Consider the following 20,408-nt stretch of genomic DNA (forward strand, 5'->3'; position numbering starts at 1 on the left):
GGTAAATGTTTGTTGACTGACTGAAGGATTGCTTTAAGCCTTCAAGGTGCCCTGTTATGCAGGAAGGAAAGTCCAAGCTCTTTTTACGCAGCCTGAAGATCTCTGACGGGCCCAGCCTCCCAGTCTAGGCTCACAAGCCACTGGTCCTGCAAGCACAAACTCCCAAAGTCATCCTCCTCTCTGGTGGCCTTTATACGTGCTGTTGCTTGTGCTGGAGTGCCTCTGCCCTCCCTCCTCATCCTTCCACACCTGCCTCCAGCGTTCCTCCCCGGGAAGCCCCCTCCCTCCTGCCCGGGGTGATGCCGCCCTGTGCGTCTGCAGGAGAGTTCAGCTCCACAGCACAGCCCTGGTCGCTTCAGAGTCTGGTTAAGAGTGAGAATCTCCACGTTCACAGATTCTCACCAGTAGACCTTCTGGAACCCCCAATTTCCAGAATGCCTGCTTGCACACGTGTGCGTGTGTGCATGTGTGCATCTGCCTATACTCAGTTAATAAAATCCCTTTTGGACCTTTTCACTTTCTTCATTCACCAGCACCAGGAAGTAGCTTTAGTTTGAAGACCTCTTTGCACGTTTTATGAAGAAGTGCAGTTTAAATCTCTTCATGAATGTGGTCAATCCTCAGAGGGGGCAGGAACAGGGAACTGGGTGGGGAGCCCTGTCTCTAGTCACGAGGCGGAGCTGCCACCTGGGCCCCGCATGAGCTAGGCAATTTGGTCCCACGCCAGCCCTGCAGAACAGCCCAGTTCCTGCCTCGCCCCATCCCACGCGAGAACGCGGGACCCTTCTCAAGGGACGCCCCTCTGTTTGTAGTCACGACCGTCTCACGCTGCGCTCTCATCTCTGTTCCTGGCACCCCAGCACAGCTGCCCACGAAGAGCTTGAGCCAACTACCAAGTCTGAAGGGAACAGAGTCCCTACAGGGCTCACTTCTGACACCAAGTGCAAGTTCAGGGGCTTCCCCAAACCACCTCAGGTTCAGTGTTTCACTGGAACTCACAGAACTCACTGGAAGCTGTTACACTCACGGTCACTACTTCTTACGCCAGAAGAATATAGATTAAAATCAACCAAGGGGAGATGCACACGGGGCAGAGTCTGGGAGGGAATTGAACGCGGGGCCCCTTGTCGGCCTCTCCCTGTGGGATCCGGCCCGGCTACGTTCCCAGCACTGATGGGAGACATACGTATGGGGTGTCGCTGACCAGGGCTGCTCACCTGAGCCTGGAGTCCAGGGTTCTCACTGGGGCTCCGTTACGTAGGCGTGATTGGTTGGTTGGTTGCCCAAGTGTTGTGTGGCCAGCCCCTACTCCAAATGCTATCGTTAGCTGAGGACAAAGGCCAGACCTCTTGGGGCAAGGTTAAATTCTTTCCTACACTCTGACTTGGGGCAGGGGCTCTGCAGATGTGCGTCAGAGAGTGGCCTTCCCATGCTGTGAAGACGGCATATGGGGGACAACCAATGGTGCGTCCTCACATCTGGTTTTAAGTCTTTGCAAACTTTTTACAGACTAGACAGAGATGACCTCGGGCTGCTGCTGGAAAGTCAGTGCTAATGGTGCTGTGGTTGTGTGTGCCCCTTCCTTTCTGACAGATGGTGATCTTGACGTCGTGTTTGCCTCTTCCTCTAAGTGTGGGAAAGATAAGACAAAGTCTGTCTCTTCCACCATCTTCTTCCACTGCGACCCGCTGGTGAAGGATGGGATCCCCGAGTTCAGCCACGAGACAGCTGACTGCCAGTACCTCTTCTCCTGGTACACCTCGGCCGTGTGTCCGCTGGGGTGAGTACCGTGTCCTGGCACTAGCAGTTGTACCCCACATCCCCTCTCGAGCCTGACTGTAGGATAAGTGTGCGTGTATGTGTGTGTGTGTGTGTGAGATTTTTTTTTCCTCACAGTGTCTTATTGTGAAATACTCAAACCTGCACAAAAAACAGAGAAAAATGATAGTGAGATCCCACCTAGCCAGCACCCAGGTCCAGTGATTGTCAACATCCTGCTGTTCGTTTTGTTCACACCAGTGTCACCACCACCTGCCACCCTTATTAGATTGGCCGAGCTTCCTTCCTGTGCGCCGTGCGCTGTGACCCGAGTGGGGTCCTGCCGGAGCCCCTGCTGCTCTGCCCCGGCCTCCCCGCCTCCTACCCGCGCCCCCGGCTTCCACCCCTTTCCCTCCTTAGCTCCTGGGAGGCAGGTGCTGGCCGGGCCTCATCTGTGTTTTCCCAGAACATCTTTTCTTCGTGTCCTCATACACACTAGTATATGGTAAAGCTTCACTCTGATTTGAGTGAAGTATTTTCTGTGTTGGATGAATGAGAAGCTTACCCTGCACATCCTGAAAATCAGCGAAAATCAGCCGCAGGGGTGTGGGGCAGCAGGGCGGCACAGCTCTGCTCTGCGGGGAGGTGGCGCCTCCTTGTGGTCATCTGGAATCTCCCAGCCACCCCTTCCTTTGCCCAGGACGTGTCATTCCTTCCTCTTGGGTTTGTGCTCTTCCTCCTTCACCCAGCCTGCTGTCCCACACACACTTCTCATTCTCTGTTCCAGGACTTAAGATCAAGAGACAAATGATTCTTAACCTGCAGATAAGTCCTTCATTTCCTGAGCAAGGGGTCCTAGAGTCAGCACACCACAGTGTCGGGGTAATGAGGAGATTCACATCACATATTTTAGATCTTAAATTGGCTTTCTTTGTCATTTACCTATAGGTACTAGCTCAGCAAAAAGTAGCTTTGTCCCAGTATTCTAGGGACATGGATGTCAGGACTCCCAGCTGCACAGCCATGGAAAGAGGCTTTCGGGTGAAGTTTCACTAGCAGTACTTTGCGCTTTTGCATATTTATGCTGTTCTGGTGAGGTCATTACAAAAAGAAGTTTAAAACTGAAATTCTTTGAAAGAAGCAAAACGTGAATTTAAAAATATTTATGGAACTTAAAAGCGAACTTGCCTTGCATTCTCTGTCACTAAGAGGCTAAAAATGCCATAAGCAAAGATTTTGTGTGGCATTTGGAGGAAACCAGCCCAGGCCTGAGCTTGCATCTGTGTCAGGTATTTAAAAGTCAGACTGAGAATGGGAAAAGCACAGCTAGGGACACAACTTATGGGAGTTCGGGGTTTTACTCTGTAACTGGAGAGGAAGATTCCGTGGGAGACCTTGCTTTCCATGACATTTAGAACATCAGAAACTGGAGTTGCTTAAGTCCCTTAATGTGTTGATGAAGTAATAAAGACTTTCACAAACAAAAGTTAAAAGCAACAGCAAAACCTCTACCCGTTAGGGCCGGTCACTGATTCCCCCTCTCGCGCGGGCACGGATGATGGTTCTGGTAGATGCAGCCACCGCTCGGCTCTGAGACCGAATAGCGCCTGGGGTTTTCTCTTTACCAGAGTGTTACACGTTTTAAAATAATATAAATATAGCAAATAAGTAGTAATTATTTCCCTCATAGATGACCATTTTTAATTCTTTCAGCTGGTTCTTCTGGAGTTTATCTCAGTATTTTTAATTAATATTTCATACTTCATCTGTTGGCTTCCTGCGGTACTAGACGAAGATCTAGTTTGCTTACACCTTGTTTCTACTTCCCCAAAATGGTTATTTCACAATTTTTGGTTAAAGCAGTAATCATTGTTTATATATAATACTTATGCTCATGTAAAATAACAAAACAACTTCTACATAGTTAAAAAACATGCATGGAACAGGCTTGTCACGTGACCGGCGTAGTTAACCACCATGACAAAACAATCCACGCAGTTGTGAAATGTCAGAGTACACATCTGATGAGAAGACTACAAAAGCTTCAAGGGAAGCTAATTTGTTGGATTAAAACATAAGAAAGAGTAAAATACAGTAAGTTCTCACTTAATGTCCATAGGCTCTTGGAAACTGCAACCTTAAGAGAAAGTTTTTTTCCTCAACATTGTGCTGACACAATGTTGAAGGAAATGACATTGTTCAAGGACGTGGTGTGTGTAATTTAGCTTGAAGTTGCAGTTTCCCAGAACCTGTCGACAACGCGAAGTGAGAATTTACTGGACAGCAATAGTGTGTAGGCTTAGTGGGGTGGTAACTAGAGTCTTTTTTAAAAAAAAATTTCTTATGATAATAGAATATTGAAGTGAAACTATTTTCTTGAAAGAAAGAAAGGATGGAAGGAAAAGGTAGACTTTCTTATTGTTGATAAGAAATTAATTATAGACTTTTTGTCTTAGTATGCATGCCAAAATTTCAAGAATAACCACTAAAATAATACAAATATATAATTTCCAAAGCAGTACAGAAGAAAAGGAGAAATAAAAAAACTTAAGTCCCAAAAGAAGACAAAAAAGGGAAAAGCATAATAAAATTAGACAAGTAGAAATTCCAGCCTAAGGCAGTAGAAATAAATCTAAATGTATCAATAACCATGATATGCATAAATGGACTAAACTTGCCAACTGAAAGACAAATTGTCAAATTGGATTTTTAAAACAGCTTTGTTGACAGGGAATGTGCCTCAAACAACACAGAAAAGACCAAAGGTCAAAAGATAAGATACACCAGGCAAGTACCATGTAAGAAAGCCGTACTGATGTTAATACTCAGATAAAATAAGATACTAAGGAAAAGTGTTAGGAATAAAGAGGGTCATTATAATTTTAAAAAGGCTTAGTTTACTAGGAAGATACAAGAATTCTAAACTTATGTCAGCCTAATAAGAAAGCTTCAGTGTGTAAAGCAGAAATTGACAAGCCACATATGGGAGGAAATGACAAATCTCCATCCCTTAGTGATTGCTGGGTCGAGTAGACAAAAAGGGAGACTTTTTGCAAGATTGGGACAACACAAGGAAAAGCTGGATTTCATAGACCTACACAGAACACTGTTGCCAACAACTGGAAAATACTGTTCTCTCAAGCTCACATGGAACTTTTACAAAATTTTGTCACAATTAACCACGAAATGGCCAAGTCTCAGCAAATTTCTAAAGATTGATGCCACATTAACTACATGTGTGATGGAATTAAGCTAGGGACCAAGAACAGACACCTGAAAAATATGGACACATTTGGAAACTTAAACACATTTCTAAATAATCCGTGGTTCAAAGAAGAAATCAAAGGTAGAAGTTAGTTAAAACATACTTAGATTAGAACTGGATGATGGTGAGGGTGTCTCAGGAAGCATCCGAAGTGTTTCCGAGTGGCCCGAGCTGGTTCTGGGCGAGTGGGTTCCCGGCTTTGGGCGGATCTGCAGAGTCCTCAGGCACGTGTGTGCAGCGCGGGGATGTTTCCGCCCGAGCAGGGCTCAGCAGCGCATGCCAGGGCAGAACTCAACACCCAGTGCTGCTGTTTCTTGTCTTTCTATGTTGTAGACAAGATTTTGGGGCTTAAGCTGAACTTTGACTCAGTGACCCTCACGTGGCCAAGCTGCTGGTTGGTTGGTTGCCCTCTGACCTGATTGTTTGGAGCCAAACTTGTCCTAGTTAAGTACTTTTCTAGGTGAGCAGCCAGCAGCCTCAGCATCCGGCTTCGTCACCTGTGTGGCCTGTCGAGGTGGCCTCTCTTTATCCCAAGCAGTCTGTCTATTTCTCGTCGCTGTCCTCTGCCTTCTCTGGGCGGGGAAGAATTTCTGTTGGGTGATTGTTTCTGTGCGTGTGTGGCCCCAGATGACAGAGGGCCAGAAAGGTTAGAAGTGTCAAGTCATGACACCCATGTCGTCCTCTGAGTAGAAAGGGAAGCCAGTCCAGTCGTTTCTGATTTTGTATTTTCACAATTTTCCTTGAATGTTTAATGCCATGGGAATATATTGCATTTTCCCTAAGTATAAATGCTGGCACTGGGTGGGGGATTGTGAACTCTGCCCGGATTACAGAGCAGGTGTGCTCCCACTCCCGCTCCCCTGGGCATAACAGGTTTCCAGAGACGGGCCCAGGGTTGTCCCCTGGCGGCTCCCTCAGCCCCAGCAGAGCGTTGAGGTCGTGTCTCAAACGGGGAAGCCGGGGCCTGGGCTGTGCTCACGGCCTCCTCCCAGAATAAGTTCAGAGAGAAGAGCGCTTTGGCACCGGGAGAGGAGTGTGGCCGGTGGGCTTATCGGAGGTTCTGCTCTAGGAGGGCCTGTGCCCCGCTGGGGTGAGCCGGCCCTGGCGGGGCTGTGTCTGTCCTCACGTCCTGAGTGGGAGTAACTTCCCACGAAGTGTGAAACAGTGCTGCCTAATCTGCCTCCCACACCCTGCCTCGTCCTCAGAAGGGTTCTGTTGCCCTTTTCCATGTCGCGCGGATCTTGTTGCACTAGGCTGGAGTAAGTCAGAGTCGCGTGGCGTTTGTAAAGGCAGAGCTCTCTGCGTTGGGCACTCTTGGGGGCTTGGCTGTGGTGGCAGTGCCACCCACTGACATGGCGTCCTTTCTTACGACTTCCTTCCAGGGACACTGAGGATGCTGGGGACAACGGGCAGGCGTCCAGGGGGCTCTCGGAGCGGAGCCAGGCCGTCGGGGCAGTCCTGAGCCTGCTTCTGGTGGCGCTCACGGGCTGCCTGCTGGGCCTGCTGCTGTACAAGAAGGAAAGGAGGTGAGGAGGGAGTGACGGGCCACATTGGCTGGGGGTGGGGCACGTGCAGCAAAATCAGATCTTGGGCTTGGGGTTTGCTTCTCTCTGAGCCCAGCAGCAACAAAAGCCTTAAGGTTCTTAGCTCGGAACTCTATGGAAGGTGCCGGCGCCGGGTCGAGGCTGGTGGGGTGGGGTTCCCGCCCCTGCTCCTTCCACCTGCCAGTGCTCACTCGCTCCTCTTTTACAGGGAAACAGTGATGAGTAAGCTAACCAATTGCTGTAGAAGAAGTTCAAACGTGTCCTACAAATACTCAAAGGTAATTTCTGCCGCGTCTCCGGGTGCCCGCCTGCCCACCTCCACCGCTGTCCACATCTCGGCCTCAGCACAGCAGACAACAGTGACCCAGGCGACTTGAATCGAGGAGGGAGAAGGTTACTCATGGCCTTCGCTGCTTCCCCTGCGCACCTTTTGTCTTTTTTTCCTTCAAGTGTCTCTCGTGGTCACAACTGATTTAGTTAGCGTCTTTAATGTTTAGGTTGTTTCTACTTTTTGGCTATTCTTTAAAAAACAGTAATGAAGATGTTTGTGCATCTAGCATGTAGATGGTTTCCTTCAGATAAATTTCTAGAAGAGAGATATTCTCTGTGTCAAAGGACATAAGTATGTTGGTGACAGTTGATGGATATTGCCAAATTGCTTTCTGAAGCTAGACTTTTTGGCATGAGTCCCTTCTGTGTCTTCCCTACATACTGTGTCCCTTCCCTGCCAGTGGGCACCTTGCAAGCAATGAGTAGCCCAGAAGAGCCCCTTCTGCCCCCAGGACTGCTGGCCTGTCTTTGGCCCACTCTCATGTCTGGGCCGTCCTGAACTCATTCTGTGTGGCCCTGCCCCTTAGCCCTGAGGCCGGTGTTAAGCCGCCCATCTGCTACCCTCTCCGGCCGCCCTCCTGCACTGGGGTGAGCAGGAGTCGCCAGCCCTCGCCTTCCCCCGGTGGGGACCTGGGAACTGGAGGCGCGGTGATTCTGGTGGGCAGTGGGTTGGTCCCCAGCTCGCGCCAGCGGAAAGGGCCCTTGACTTGGGGTGGGTCGTGGCTGGAGGTAACAGAGGAGCAGAACAGGGGGCTTTGATGGGCTCACATGTCTCTGCTGTTGATCCCTCGCAGGTGAACAAGGAGGAGGAGGCAGATGAGAACGAAACGGAGTGGCTGATGGAGGAGATCCAGCTGCCAGCTCCAAGGCCGGGGAAGGAAGGGCAGGAGAACGGCCACATCACCACCAAGTCCGTGAAAGCCGAGGCCCTCAGCTCCCTGCGTGGGGACGACCAGGACAGCGAGGACGAGGTTCTGACCATCCCGGAGGTGAAAGTTCACTCGGGCAGGGGAGGTGGGGCAGAAAGCTCCCACCCGGCGAGAAACCCACAGAGGAAGGCCCCCGGCGAGCAGGCGGACGACCGGGCAGGGCTGGTGACGGGGGAGAGGGCGAGAAGGGGGAAGCCCAAGTCTGCACAGCGGAAGGCGGGGGCCTCCCCGGCGCTGGTGTCCTTCCACGACGACAGCGACGAGGACCTCTTACACATCTGACTCCCAGTGCCCGTGGGGCGTGGAGCCGGGACAGCCAAGCACCTCCAACCAAATAAGACTTCAGCTCGATGACGCTTCGATAACTTTGCCTTTAACAAAAACTGTCTCAAAAGGGAAGAGTTTTTGTGCTGGAGGAGAGGGTGAGGGAGGTCAGGCCCTGCTCCTTCACGAGTGTTTACAGTCGCTGGAGTAAGGCGTGGCCCGGTCGGCCACGGGGCGGTGCCTCATGCCCGGGGTTTTGCCCCAAGTCCTCATTTGCGAGCTTAAGGCCAGACACATCTCAGAATAGAGGGCTGCATTTGAAACAAACCCTTGCTGCTTTAGGCCCTGTAGGGTATCTGACCATTATATTTTAGCATTTTATTCTCTCCCCCTATTTATTGACTTTGACAATTACTCAGGTTTGAGAAAAAGGAAAAAAGAAAACAGCAACAGTTTCTTCCTGCCGGCAGGGGTGTCATGTACCGGTTCATCCATTCTGAGAAGGGGAGGCTGTCAGTGTGCTGGGACGTTTCTTGTGGAATTTCGAACTGGCGGTTACTGTGTCCCCTGAGTTGGAATACTCATTCTGTGTCTTTTCTCTTTTGCTTTCTGTTTCTCAAAGGGCACACGCATGTGCTCACGCGCACACACACACGTATGTGCACAGGGTCCCCGAGTGCCTAGGTTTTGGAGGGTTCTCCTGTTCTATGCCTTCAGTCAGGAACGGCTGCGGCTTTGCATGACATCTTCAACCCTAGGTGTACAGAGCACATTCATCAGTATTTCTTTCACCGGCTGGTGAAGTCAAACAACCCACCCAAAGATTGATTTTTGTGTGTGTGAGAGTGGAGTTCAGATGTCAGAGAAAATAACTTTTCCAGATTTGGGGTATAGGTCTCATCTCTTCAGGTTCTCATGATACCACCTTTACTGTGCTTATTTTTTTAAGAAAAAAATGTTTATCAACCATTCGACCTATAAGAAGCCTTAATTTGCACAGTGTGACTTACGGAAATTGCATGAAAAATGATGGGCCCGAGTCTCGCCCCTGGCATCGCACTTGGATTCGTGGGGATGAGGCGGAGGGGCCGCTCAGTGTTGTGCGGGGAAGGGCACGGCATGGGGGGCTCCCCTACCGGGGTCTGCTCCCTTCTAAAAGTGTTTGAGTGACTTTTCTCACATTATGGAGTTGTATATAGACTCGATGGTATTCATATACTGAAAAGCAAACCGCCCTACAGAATCCCTTGGTTTGTACCGGTTTGGCTGGCTTATTTGATTTCAACATGAGTGTATTTTTTAAAATTGATTTTTCTCTTTTTTTTTTTCAATCAACTTTACTGTAATATAAATTATTCAGCAATTTCAATAAAAGATAAATTATTAACTGGGTGTGTTAGCATTTTTTCTCCCCTGGATAGTGAGAAGTTGCTGAGGTAGTTGCCAGTCTGATGGCCTGTCTTTTCTTTCTGTGAAGTTAGAAAAATGTTTGATCTGCTGTCGTAGGTGACCCTTTATGAAAGGGCACTTCAGTTTTTCTCTGGAGACTTCCCGTTGCGGCTTTGTCTAGATCTGATTTCTTCTGTCTCCGAGCAGACCTCAGGGCTTGTCCTGTTCACCCAGACGATGCCCAGGGACTTCAGATTCCAGAGGGACAGTAAAGCACCTTGCCAACCTAACCTAAGAGGGGAGCCTTTTCTGTGGAGCAAGTTAACCGAGTCTTCCATCATAAATGGCTGATTGGAAACAGAGCCTCCATGACGGCAGGAGTCACTACAGTGTCAAAACCAGACTTCTCAGAGTCAGCATCCTTCCCTCCCTCCCATTTTGTAATTATCCAATTGGAGTTCCTTTCCTTTTTTTTTTTAAAGTAAGGATTTTACAAGATCTCTCCTGAGATAGACATCCCAGGGTCTTGTACAGGTCACACTGGGATCAGAGTCACTGGTCCTCAGGCATCGTGTCCCAGGCCTGACCTCCACCCATTCCCACCTGAGAAGGTCACGGGCGCCCTCTCTGTAAAGAGGGGCATCTGCAGGGACCTGCCAGCCCCTTGGTGGCTCCCTGGCAGGGAGGTGTGTTGTGTACAAGCTGCCTTGTGTGTGGCCCTCAGAGGGGAGGAAGCGAGGACAGGCTGTGTGAGCACATTTGCTTTGATTCTTAAGAAACCTACGTAGTGTCTACTCCCAACCGCTGAAAAAATAGAGTAATCATCCTTGCGAGCTGCCCTTACTGTTGTTTTTAGGGAAACATTCCCTGGCAGCAACTAGGGATTAGGATATTTTCAGAGGAATGATTTTATTGATTACACCCTTGATACTTAGTTTCCCTTTAACCAAGTTATCTGTGCCCTTAAATTTTGAGGCTGCCCATTGAATGGCAGAGACGTGGAAGGAGGAAGGGGCTGTCTCGGGACGACACAGGCACACCCCACGCCCAGGAGATCCACCGTAAAGAGGAAACCTGGTTCTCACCATGAACGTTTTCCTGTACTTCACCGACCACGAAAATGACACATCCCAAGACGATTCCTTTTGGAAGGATGACAACCACCTTGGTGATTAAAAAGAACATTTCGGGCCAGTCAGCCCGATCCTTTCTTTGTATTAGTTAAAGGACTGGTGGAAGGGTGGGTCTTAATGTTTCTTGTGGTTTGGGTCACAGGGGTCCCCTGTGTGGAGGGGAGGGGATGGGTAATATGGGCAAGACTCCGTTTCCAGAAATCCCTTCATGGCTCCCGAAGAATCCCATGGCTCCTCGAGGCTTCTCTGCCCTGCTGCGTTGGCTTGTACGGTAGTTACCTTCTCATGCCCTTCGGCTAAACTCGCTGTTTGTTCTGGATGCTTCTGCAAGAACAGGGTAAACAGGTGGGCAGGTGCGGTGTGAGTGGAGGGGGCGGTTCCCAGAGACAAGTTAGCCACGTGAGGGACAAAGTGGCCAGGAGCGGCAGGAGAGCAGAGCGGGCCCAGAGCCAGAGCCCCTGTGGAAGTCACAGTCGGGGCTGGGACTCTCCCCCCAAAGCAGCTGGGAGCTGTGGAAGGGCTGGGTTTGCTTTTGAGAAACAGACTAGAGAAAGCGAAGAAATGGAGACACTTGAGCATCCGGATGGTGGGGCTGGGCGTGGGAGGCCTTGGCTGTGCAGACACCGGAAACCCTGTGGCTCCGCCAGAAGGGGGTCCCCTCCTGGAGGAAACAGAGAGTTTTCGTAAAGTCAGCGGGAAAAGCCAAAGGTGGTAGGCTTGTGAATGGCTACTTATTTGTATTTCTTTGCCTCTTAGTCTGTTTTGCATCTTGACCAGTTTGCAAATAAAATCCAATTGAATATAATTTATAGTGTCATTTTGTCACTACTAGTGTTAGAGGGAAACACAGTTGCTCTGGGGAGGGTGAAAATAAAACGCAGGTCCCTGTCTTCGCTCACAGCCCAGGTGGGGGCATCTGGCAGCTGCTCTCAGCACCGTCCTGGAGAAAAATGGATAAAGAAAATGTGTGTGTCCCACACAAAATGAAATACTACTCAGCCTTGAAAGAGAAGGAAATTCTTTCTGAAGTGATGGGCCTTGCTAAGAAACAAAAAAGGAAATCCTATCCTTTGTGATGACATGGTTGAACCTGGAGGACGTTATGCTGAGTCGGATCAGCCACACACAGACAAATAGGCAAGACCCTGCTTGTGCGTGGGACCTAAGGAAGGTGGACCCATAGGAGCGGAGCACGGCGTAATGGTCACCAGGGGCTGGGGGCGGGAATGACAGGGTGCTGGGCCAAGGGTGCAAAGTCCAGTCACGCAGGACGAGCGGGTGTGGAGACCTCAGGTGCAGCACGGTGACCGGTCAACAACGCTGCTTTGCATGTCTGAAATCTGCGAAGAGTAGATCTTGTGTTCTCATCCTGCACCCCCGAAAGGTAATTATGCGAGGTGACAGATACGTTAGCCGGCTTCACTGGGGGAATCGTATCACAATGACATGACACCAAAACATCATGGCGCACATCACCGTGCATAGTCGACTCTCGAACAGCACGGGCGTGAACTGAGCGCGTCCACCTACGTGCAGATTGTTTTCAATAAAAGTCGTACCAAACATGCCTGCCTCCCCTTCCACCTCCGCCACCTCCCCCGCCTCTGCACCCCTGAGACAGCAAGACCACCCCTTCCTCTTCCTCCTCCACCTCAGCCTGCTTGGCATGAAGAGGAGGAGGATGAAGGCCTTTATGATGATCCACTGCCACTTAAGAGCAAACATATTTCCTCTTGTTTATGATCACCCTAATAACACTGGCCTACTTTCCTGTAAGAATGTAGCAGTATATAACACATGTGAAAATGTGTTACTCAGCTGTCAGTTACTGGTGAGGCTGCCTGTCAACTGTAGGCTATTAGTAGTTAGGCTTTGGAGGAGTCAAAAGTTATATGTAGATCTTTGTACGGGGGTCAGTGCCCCTAAACCCCGTGTTGTACCATGAACGGGCTGTACGCACAAAGCGACCCCCAAATCCCGAAGGAGATGAGAAACCAGAGAATGAGGCAGACAACCCAGTCTGTCAGCGTAGGGTGACTTATGAGAGGGACTCGCGGCCAGAAGCCTGGTCTTGGGTGGCTGTGAGACAGCGAGATCTCTGCACTGTGACCCCCATCCCCAGGGCTTGTGTCTGGGTAGCAGTATATGTGCTCTGGGAGGAATGTGTAGTGGCCGAGGACGCTGCTGGTGTCACTGTACCAGCATCAAGGGTGGTTTTGCAGAAAAGGTGGGACTCACAGTGACTAGATCCTACATGAAGAGAAATATATCAACTGGATGTTTTGGAGACATTCTCAGACTCAGGGTTAGTCAGGCAGATTAGCATTTAGAAATAAAGTCACTCTTGTCCCCACGGTTGTTCAAGGATCAACTGTATACAATTCTTACCTGTCCTTTACACCTCAATGAAGCCGGATAAAAACAAAACCCGCCAGCCACTGCGGCCAAGAGGAGACCGGTAGGTGACATGTCAGAGCCGCTGTCCAGAGGCAGCCCCACTCCCTCCCCCAGCCCTGTCCCTGCCATCCGTGCCCAACAGAGTTCTCTCTCTTTGGGGTCAAATTCTCTAAGAAGTTAAGCTCGGCATTGGCACTGCTGAAAACTGGAGCCGTTGAATTGGTGCTTCTGACGCATTCCCTCAGTTTCCCTGCTCCTGTGCGTGGTGGGTACAGAGACTGCTGCGGCTTGGGCTGCGTTCCCCCAAATGCACGTGCCGAAGTCCTAACCCGCAGGACCTCAGAATGTGCTGTTTGGAGACAGGGTCTTTAAAGAGGTAATTGAGGTAAAATGAGGTCACATGGATGCGGCCCAGTGTGGTATGATTGGTGTCCTTACACGGAGAGGAAATCGGGACCCAGACACACACAGGGAGGACCATGTGAGGGCACAGCAGGTCGGTACCCTCTGCAAGCCAAGGAGAGAGGCCTCAGGCGAAACCAAGCCTGCGGACACCTTGATCTTGCACTTCCAGCCTCCAGGACTGTGAGAAAATGACTTTCTGTTGTTTAACCCCCCCCGCCGGTGGCAGCCTGAGCAGACGAATACAGACACACCCCGAGAAGTCTGCCTGTCTGCAGTCACACAGCGAGCGCATACCAGTGCTAGACGTCACCCTACGGCTGTGACCTCTGGGACAGTACGTGGACCTCTGCATCACGACCCTTCAGTGGGAGCTGAAGGAGCCCAGCGTGTCCGCCCTGAGCTGTGCCCTGTGGGGTGAGGCTTACTCTGAGCGGAGGCAGATACAAGGGGGGCTGCCCGTCCTGCCCCGTCTGCCTAAGAGCGGGGCACAAGCTTTCACTGGTGCCGCCTCCCCGCCCCACCTGGAAGGACAAGGGCTCATCGACAGACAAGGCCAGACCCTTCTCAGCCTGGAGATGGCACCAGAGGCAGCTGCTGACAAACTGCTGCCTGGCCTTCGTCCGCCTTTCGTTTTCGACATGCGGCGTGGGCCTTCCCCTGCCTGGAACCCTCTCCTCTGTCCCGCCACTGCTCTGCAAAGGATCCTCTGTCGGAGATGCCATGGCAGCAGGGCTCCAAGCCCCCGCCTTGACTTACTCTTCTCAGTGTTTCTCCCTTGTCAACGTGAGATGCAAACGTTGGTCAGCTTCTGTTTTTCTCATTACTCTGTCTTTTCTTACAGGGTCCCCAGCTGAGAACTTAGAAGGGTAGACGAATAGGAATTTTTCCTCTCTTACCAAGCTCCACGAGGGAAGGGATGGTCATGTTTCTCCTCCGATCACAGATGTCTGCATCCCGCATCGTGGTTCCTGGCCTAAAGTAGACTTTCAGGACCATCTTGTGGAGAGCACGATTGGAAACGAAAATGAGTGAATTTTCTGCATCACATTTTCAGTAAATCCCAGGAACAGCTCGGTGAAGGGATGAGGTAGAGGCAGCCTAGACGGGGCCCCCGTGAGCCCGTGTGTGACCCGGCAGGCCTGGGCCTTGCCTCTCTGGGCTTGTTTGTGGGGGGCTTCTGGGACAAAGTACCACAAATGCCACCTCACAGCAGTGGGGGCTGGAAGTCCAAGACTGAGGAGTCGGCAGGGCTGGTTCCTGTGAGGCCGTGAGGGAGAATCTGTTCCAGCTTCCGGGACGACGGTGGTCCCCTCTTGGCAGGCACAGAGGGTAAACAGCCCACCCTGGGGGCCCACTGAGGAAGCCTTGGGCAGGCGACAGGGGCCTGAGCACAGCCCCAAGAGGTGAGAGGCGGGGAGGGCGCCTAGTGGCCAGAGCAGGAGCTTCTGCCCCAGGCTGCTGTCCCCTCACACCCGGGGTCCCCAGGACTTGGCAGGCTCAGTCCCTAGTAACCGACTTGCAGAACCATGGCTGATTTTCCCACAGCCCTGTCATCACAGGCCTGACAGCCACTTCACCAGAACGTCACCTGGAATCCCTGGACGGCACCGTGGTGGCCAACACTCCCGTGCAAATCTGGGCTTGCCCTGAGCCCAGCTCTTTCCTTCTGTGTTTCCAGGCCAGCCCCCGCTCTGCGCCAGCTCCTGCCCCCATCTCTACCTGGTGGCCCAGGAGGTCCCAAGCCCAGAGCAGAGAGAGGTGGCCACTGGAATTTGCGTCCAGCTGGGCATTTGGTGAGTTGAGTTGCAGCACAGGGAGTTCTGGAAAACTGGTGACTGGTGACGGGCTTTGAGTGAAGGGATGTATTGAGTCTCACCTGGAGCCAGTGGGCAGGCGACCTGCTCCCTCGGGCCGTGGTTTCTCACCTGCAATGTGTGGTCTGTCGGATCAGGAGTGGCTCAGCAAGGAGCCTGCTCCCCCATCCCAGAGGCTCAGCTATTAATAGGATGGCGGCAACAGCCACTGTGCAGTTGTGATTGCCCAGGGTGTCCAGCCAGCCCTCGTGGGTCTGAGCCGTGGGGCTGGGAGATGGGGGAGGGGAAGGCTGCAGAGATGGGGGCCCCTGCCCCCTAGTCCAATAAGGGAGAGAGGGCCCGAGCCCCGAGCAGCTGGGAAGGGCGGCTCCCGCCCGGAGCCGGGGCAGCTGCTTTTCTCCATGGCGTAGGGAGCAGTGGGCCTGGCCGTCTCCCCCACTGGCCGTCTCCCCCACTGGATGGAGCTTGGAGCTGGGGACTGTCCCATCTCTACGTCCCAGAGCCTGGCACACAGCTTGAAGTGTGTAGGGACTCAGCAGATACTTGCCGAACGAACAAAGGAACCAACAGATGAGCTGCTGGGGAGTCCCCAGGGCAGCCCAGGGCAGCTTGATAAAGCCAGAGGTCTTGCTTCAGAGCAGGACAACGTTCAAGTTCAGTAATGTGCAAACTTCGAAAGTTGCTTTTACCTCCCTAGGCCTCTGTCTGCCCAGCTGTGGAGCGGGGACAGCAGCGTCCTCCCGGAAGGCTGCTGTGGGAATGCCCGGGATCACACATGCTTAGCCCTGAGCTGGTGCTCCCGATGGAGGGTGCCGTGTGCATTGCTGAGGTTCGCTGGCCGGTGTGGCTGGCCAGCTGCGGGGCTCCCTTTCCCACCGGCCTCTGGCCTTAAATCCCTCAGAGACAAATGGCGCTGGGGCCTGAAGAGCAAACACACTGTCACCCACCGTGACTCAGCAGAGATGGGCCAGGGAGCCGGGCTGTGCGTGGGACACAGAGCTGACGCTGGGGACAGGAGTGTGGGCTGTAGGGACTGGAGAACCTGTGGCTGTGCCAGGCGACCCATTTGCCATCTTTGATTTGTCTGGGTTCTGAGAGGCTCTTCAGCAGATCATCTCTCAGAGGAGCCCAGAGAGACTGGGGGTTTGCACGGTGCGCTGTCTGGCTCTCTGCACTCGTTCTGCAGTGGACTCCGGTTCTCTTAGGGTCTGAGCCTTGCCGACGAGCTTTCCGGCAAAGCAGAGAGGTTGGCCAGGCAGCCTTGCACACGCCACCCCTGCTCTGAGACCGAGCTGCGGGGTAAAAGATTATTTCTCCTTGGTTGCCTTCCAGACTTATTACGCTTGGACAGCCCCTTGATTTCAAAACACCCCTTTTCAAAGATCTCTAAGAGAGACGTTGCACCCGCCCACTGCAGCCAGAGCAGGTCCTGCCCGGGCGATGAGGGTGCCGACCCATCATGCCCACCGTGGACGACGTTCTACAGCAGGTTGGGGAGTTCGGCTGGTTCCAGAAGCAAGCCTTCCTGACCCTATGCCTGCTCTCGGCTGCCTTCGCGCCCATCTACGTGGGCATCGTCTTCCTGGGCTTCACCCCCGACCACCACTGCCGCAGCCCCGGGGTGGCCGAGCTGAGCCGGCGCTGCGGCTGGAGCCGGGCAGAGGAGCTGAACTACACGGTGCCGGGCCCGGGGGCCGCGGGCGACACCTTCGCCCGCCAGTGCAGGCGCTACGAGGTGGACTGGAACCAGAGCGCCCTGGGCTGCGTGGACCCCCTGGCCGGCCTGGCCACCAACGGGAGCCACCTGCCGCTGGGCCCCTGCGAGGACGGCTGGGTGTACGACACGCCCGGCTCCTCCATTGTCACCGAGGTGAGAGCGGCCCCCGCATTTTGGGTAACGTGGAGGTTCAGGGCAGGGAGGAATAGAAAACACATCCCGCGCAGCTCTGTTTCATGTCAGGAAAGAGGGAAGCGAGGGGGTGCTTGTCATGCACTTGGCGGGGCTCTGGCTCTGTCCTGGCACCCTGCATTCTTCTTTGGTTTGATCCTCCACAAACTCCGGGTGTCTGAGGAGGACGCTGAGGCCCTGAGGCCCAGCCGCACAGCCAGGAGCAGGTCTGCGTGGACACGAGTCTGCGGGGAGACCGGGGGTCCTCTCCTCCCAGAACACGCTGAACTCAAGCCCCACACTTAGAGTCGTGGGCCCCCCACCCTTCACTCAAGAGTGATGTCAAGTGACCTGAACACGGGTGCTGGGGGGCTGGGAATCGCCCTGGCTTTGGACGGACTGCCTGGGTCCCAGCCGCGCCCCTCCCTTGCTGAGCGTCACCGGGTAAGCCGCTCTGGCTCTCTGAGCACCCCGGCAGACCGGGGACAATAATAACTGCTTCACGGGCTTGTGAAGCTCATCTGGGGACTGTGCAGCCTCGCACTCCACGCGGTCCCATTTGGCCCGTGGGACAGGGTGATGGCACCAGAGGAGCCGGGCTTGGGAAGTTTAATTGGTTGTTAGAGCATTTGGCTCTGAGACTCTTTTAGCAGGAAGTGCCGCCAGGGTTTTTTCCATCACGGTCCGTTGTGAAAGCGTTGCACTGTGACCAGCGTGGGCGCTTGGTCAATTGGGGAAGCCACGGGCCAGCACCTGCTCAGAGGCCCTGCCAGCAGTGGCCTGGGCTTGGCGCGGGCACCACCTACCTGGAACACCACTGGGCTCCCCCACCCCGCCGCATCCCTCCCAGCTGCCCACGGTCCCCAGGCTCACAGGGCTTGTCGGGTCTCCTTTCATCCTCTCTTCCCTTTCCTTAGTGGTTGCAGTGGGGACACATCCAGGGCCGTTTCCGGAGGAAAGCCCAGGGTCCCCTCTCCCTCCTGGCCCAGTCAGTGCTCTACCTGCTCACCTTCCAGGGATATTCAACTGTCGGACACTCCTGCTGGGCAGGGGGATATTCCTGAAAGCAGGGCACGAGGGGATGTGTCTGTTCTCCGGGACTGAGGCACACTCTGCTTTGGAAGGACCAGACGCACGCACTCATCCATCCACTCACCCACCCGGGCCTTCAGGGAGCGTGTTCTGGCTTCCCTCTCTCCAGCGCGGAGCGTGACGCTGTGCGAGAGGGAGGGAAGGAGGCTGTGGGGCCCCTCAAGGTACCTGCAGTCTCACGGGGATGAGAGGGGAGGGGGCAGCGAGAGTGAGGCCAGCATCCATTTAATGCCAGCCCTAGGCCACGTGTGGTAAGTGCTGTGAGAGGGCACAGAGGGACTGGTGGGCTCTACAGAGGGAGAGATCTCAGCTGTTGGGCTGATCCTAGGCATCTTCCTGGAGGAGGTGGCATTGGAGCTGAGCCTCAGGTGGTATTTTGACCAGCAAGGAGAGGAAACTGGAGGGACGGGGAGTCAATCCCAGGCCAGGGGGAGAGCTTGAGCTGAGCTTCCAGGGAGAGGAGCAATGAGTTCAGGGAGCAATGAGTTGTTAAGCTGATTGGAATCCAGGGTCCTCTAGGAGTCACGGGAGATGTTGATGGTATCTCACCTTGGGGCCGGGACCCAGTCCCTATATAGGGTTGCCAGATAGAATACAAGATGCCCAGTTATGTTTGAATTTCAGATAATACAATTTTATAGGGTAATTATGTCCCAGTTATTGCAGCCTATTTGATACTGATGACTATGACTGGGAATACAAATAGTGCATGGAACACATGCTAAAAAAACCTGTTGTTTATCTGAAATTCAGATTTAATTGGGCACTCTATTTTTATTTGCTACCTCTGACAAAGACTTTGGTCTTATTTGGTCAGAGGAACAAGATGCTCCCGGCTGGACCTCGTGAATGGGCAGGAAGCAGGGTGGTGGGGGGACGGGAGGCTTCACGAGAGGTGGGGAGACTCGGGAGGAGGCCAAGGAAAGAGCCCTGGTGAGGAGCGTCAACAACACGTTGGTCGTGGGAATGGACGGAAGAAAAGATGGAAAAGATGCAGACATTGCATGGGCTGGGGGCTCTGGGCTGGGGGGCGGACGAGCTACTGAAAGCCAGGCTGGGAACCTGGAGAGGCAGCCGTGTGTGCAGGTGGAGGAGCCAGGCGAGGGGACCTCGGTGGGTGGCAGCAGCAATGGGGGGGGCAGACTCAAGGGGCCCAAGAGCATCTTAGGCTGGCTTGGCTGTCTGCGACAGCTAAGGAGGGGCTTCAAATGACCCCAAGATGTGGAGCCTTGGTGAGGATCGAGGGACTCCTGGCAGTCTCATTGACCGAGACGTTGAGGAGGTTTCAGGAGAGAGTTGGTTCCGGGCTGTGTTGAGCTGCAGGGCAGTGGCGGCTTCACCTGCAGGTGCTCAAAGGTGATGGATGCCTGGGTGGACGGGCAGGTGGGAATCGCCTCCCACTTCCATCCCCCCTTCCCGCTGCATCCCAGCGCCTCATCCTACACTGAAGATCATTACTGGGGAATTAGGCTTAGTTATTCATTGCTGCAGAACTAATTTTTAACTTAGCTTTGCCTTGGACATTGGAATTTGCTTAAAGAAGGAGGGTGCGCTAATTTGTTTGAACACCAGGTTTAACTCCCACCCCAAGGCTTAGTGGCTAGGTCACGAGGTCCCTTGGGGAAGGAATGTGGACATCCCCTGACTTCTGACTCCACCATCAGGAGCTTCTGCTCCATCAGCCACGACTTCAGCCACAGCCCCGCACCAGGCCGGGGAGCCACTGTCTTCCATCAGCCGCAAACACTAGAAGGAGGTCTCTGGCCAGCGTGAGACAGAGGCGGCTACGTCCATGTTTCCCAAACTTGCGTGATCTTTGGGGCTCCCCTGATTCCTATTCATGACCCACTGAGGCAGAATCCCCCGGGAATCTGTATTTTAACAAGGACCCTGGGGGTTCCTTGTGATGGGGTGAGTTGGTGAACATTGCCCTGTTGCTGTATACACTGTGCCGGAAAGAGTCCCCCGGCCCTGTGCCTGCTCTGCTCCCAGCAAGAGCAGCAACGGGCTTGGGGCACACCCCCCCCCCCACCTTTCCTGCAGCCCCAGCTCCTCCCAGGTGTGCACAGGTGTGTTGGGGCGCGGTGGGTAGGCTTGAGTGTGGGAGCGGAGGAGGTAGGCAGGCCTACACGCCTTGCCGGGCCTGGGGCAGAGGCAGCTCTCGGGCGGGTGTTTCAGCTGAGACGCACTTCCCCCAGCT

At 53.3% G+C, this 20,408-nt stretch overlaps 2 protein-coding genes across 5 annotated transcripts in view; both read left to right on the top strand.

The window, feature by feature from the left end:
* Window positions 1–9,477, top strand: part of IGF2R (insulin like growth factor 2 receptor) — a 101,158-nt gene extending 91,681 nt beyond the window's left edge. The window contains exons 45-48 of the mRNA XM_045544685.1: window positions 1,594–1,780; window positions 6,406–6,549; window positions 6,776–6,845; window positions 7,692–9,477. Of these exons, the coding sequence (XP_045400641.1) occupies window positions 1,594–1,780; window positions 6,406–6,549; window positions 6,776–6,845; window positions 7,692–8,108 (818 nt within the window). The 3' untranslated portion in view covers window positions 8,109–9,477. The remainder of the gene's footprint in view (window positions 1–1,593; window positions 1,781–6,405; window positions 6,550–6,775; window positions 6,846–7,691) is intronic.
* Window positions 9,478–16,230: 6,753 nt separating this feature from the next.
* SLC22A1 (solute carrier family 22 member 1) overlaps window positions 16,231–20,408 on the top strand; it is a 31,097-nt gene continuing 26,919 nt past the window's right edge. The window contains exon 1 of one of the 4 annotated variants that reach the window (XM_045544689.1): window positions 16,231–17,098. In XM_045544689.1, the coding sequence (XP_045400645.1) occupies window positions 16,688–17,098 (411 nt within the window). In that variant the 5' untranslated portion in view covers window positions 16,231–16,687. The remainder of the gene's footprint in view (window positions 17,099–20,408) is intronic. The other 3 variants (XM_045544687.1, XR_006733592.1, XM_045544686.1) reach the window with 3 other exon arrangements.

Source organism: Lemur catta, chromosome 2 (assembly GCF_020740605.2).
Source record: "Lemur catta isolate mLemCat1 chromosome 2, mLemCat1.pri, whole genome shotgun sequence".
Classification (NCBI taxonomy): domain Eukaryota; kingdom Metazoa; phylum Chordata; class Mammalia; order Primates; family Lemuridae; genus Lemur; species Lemur catta.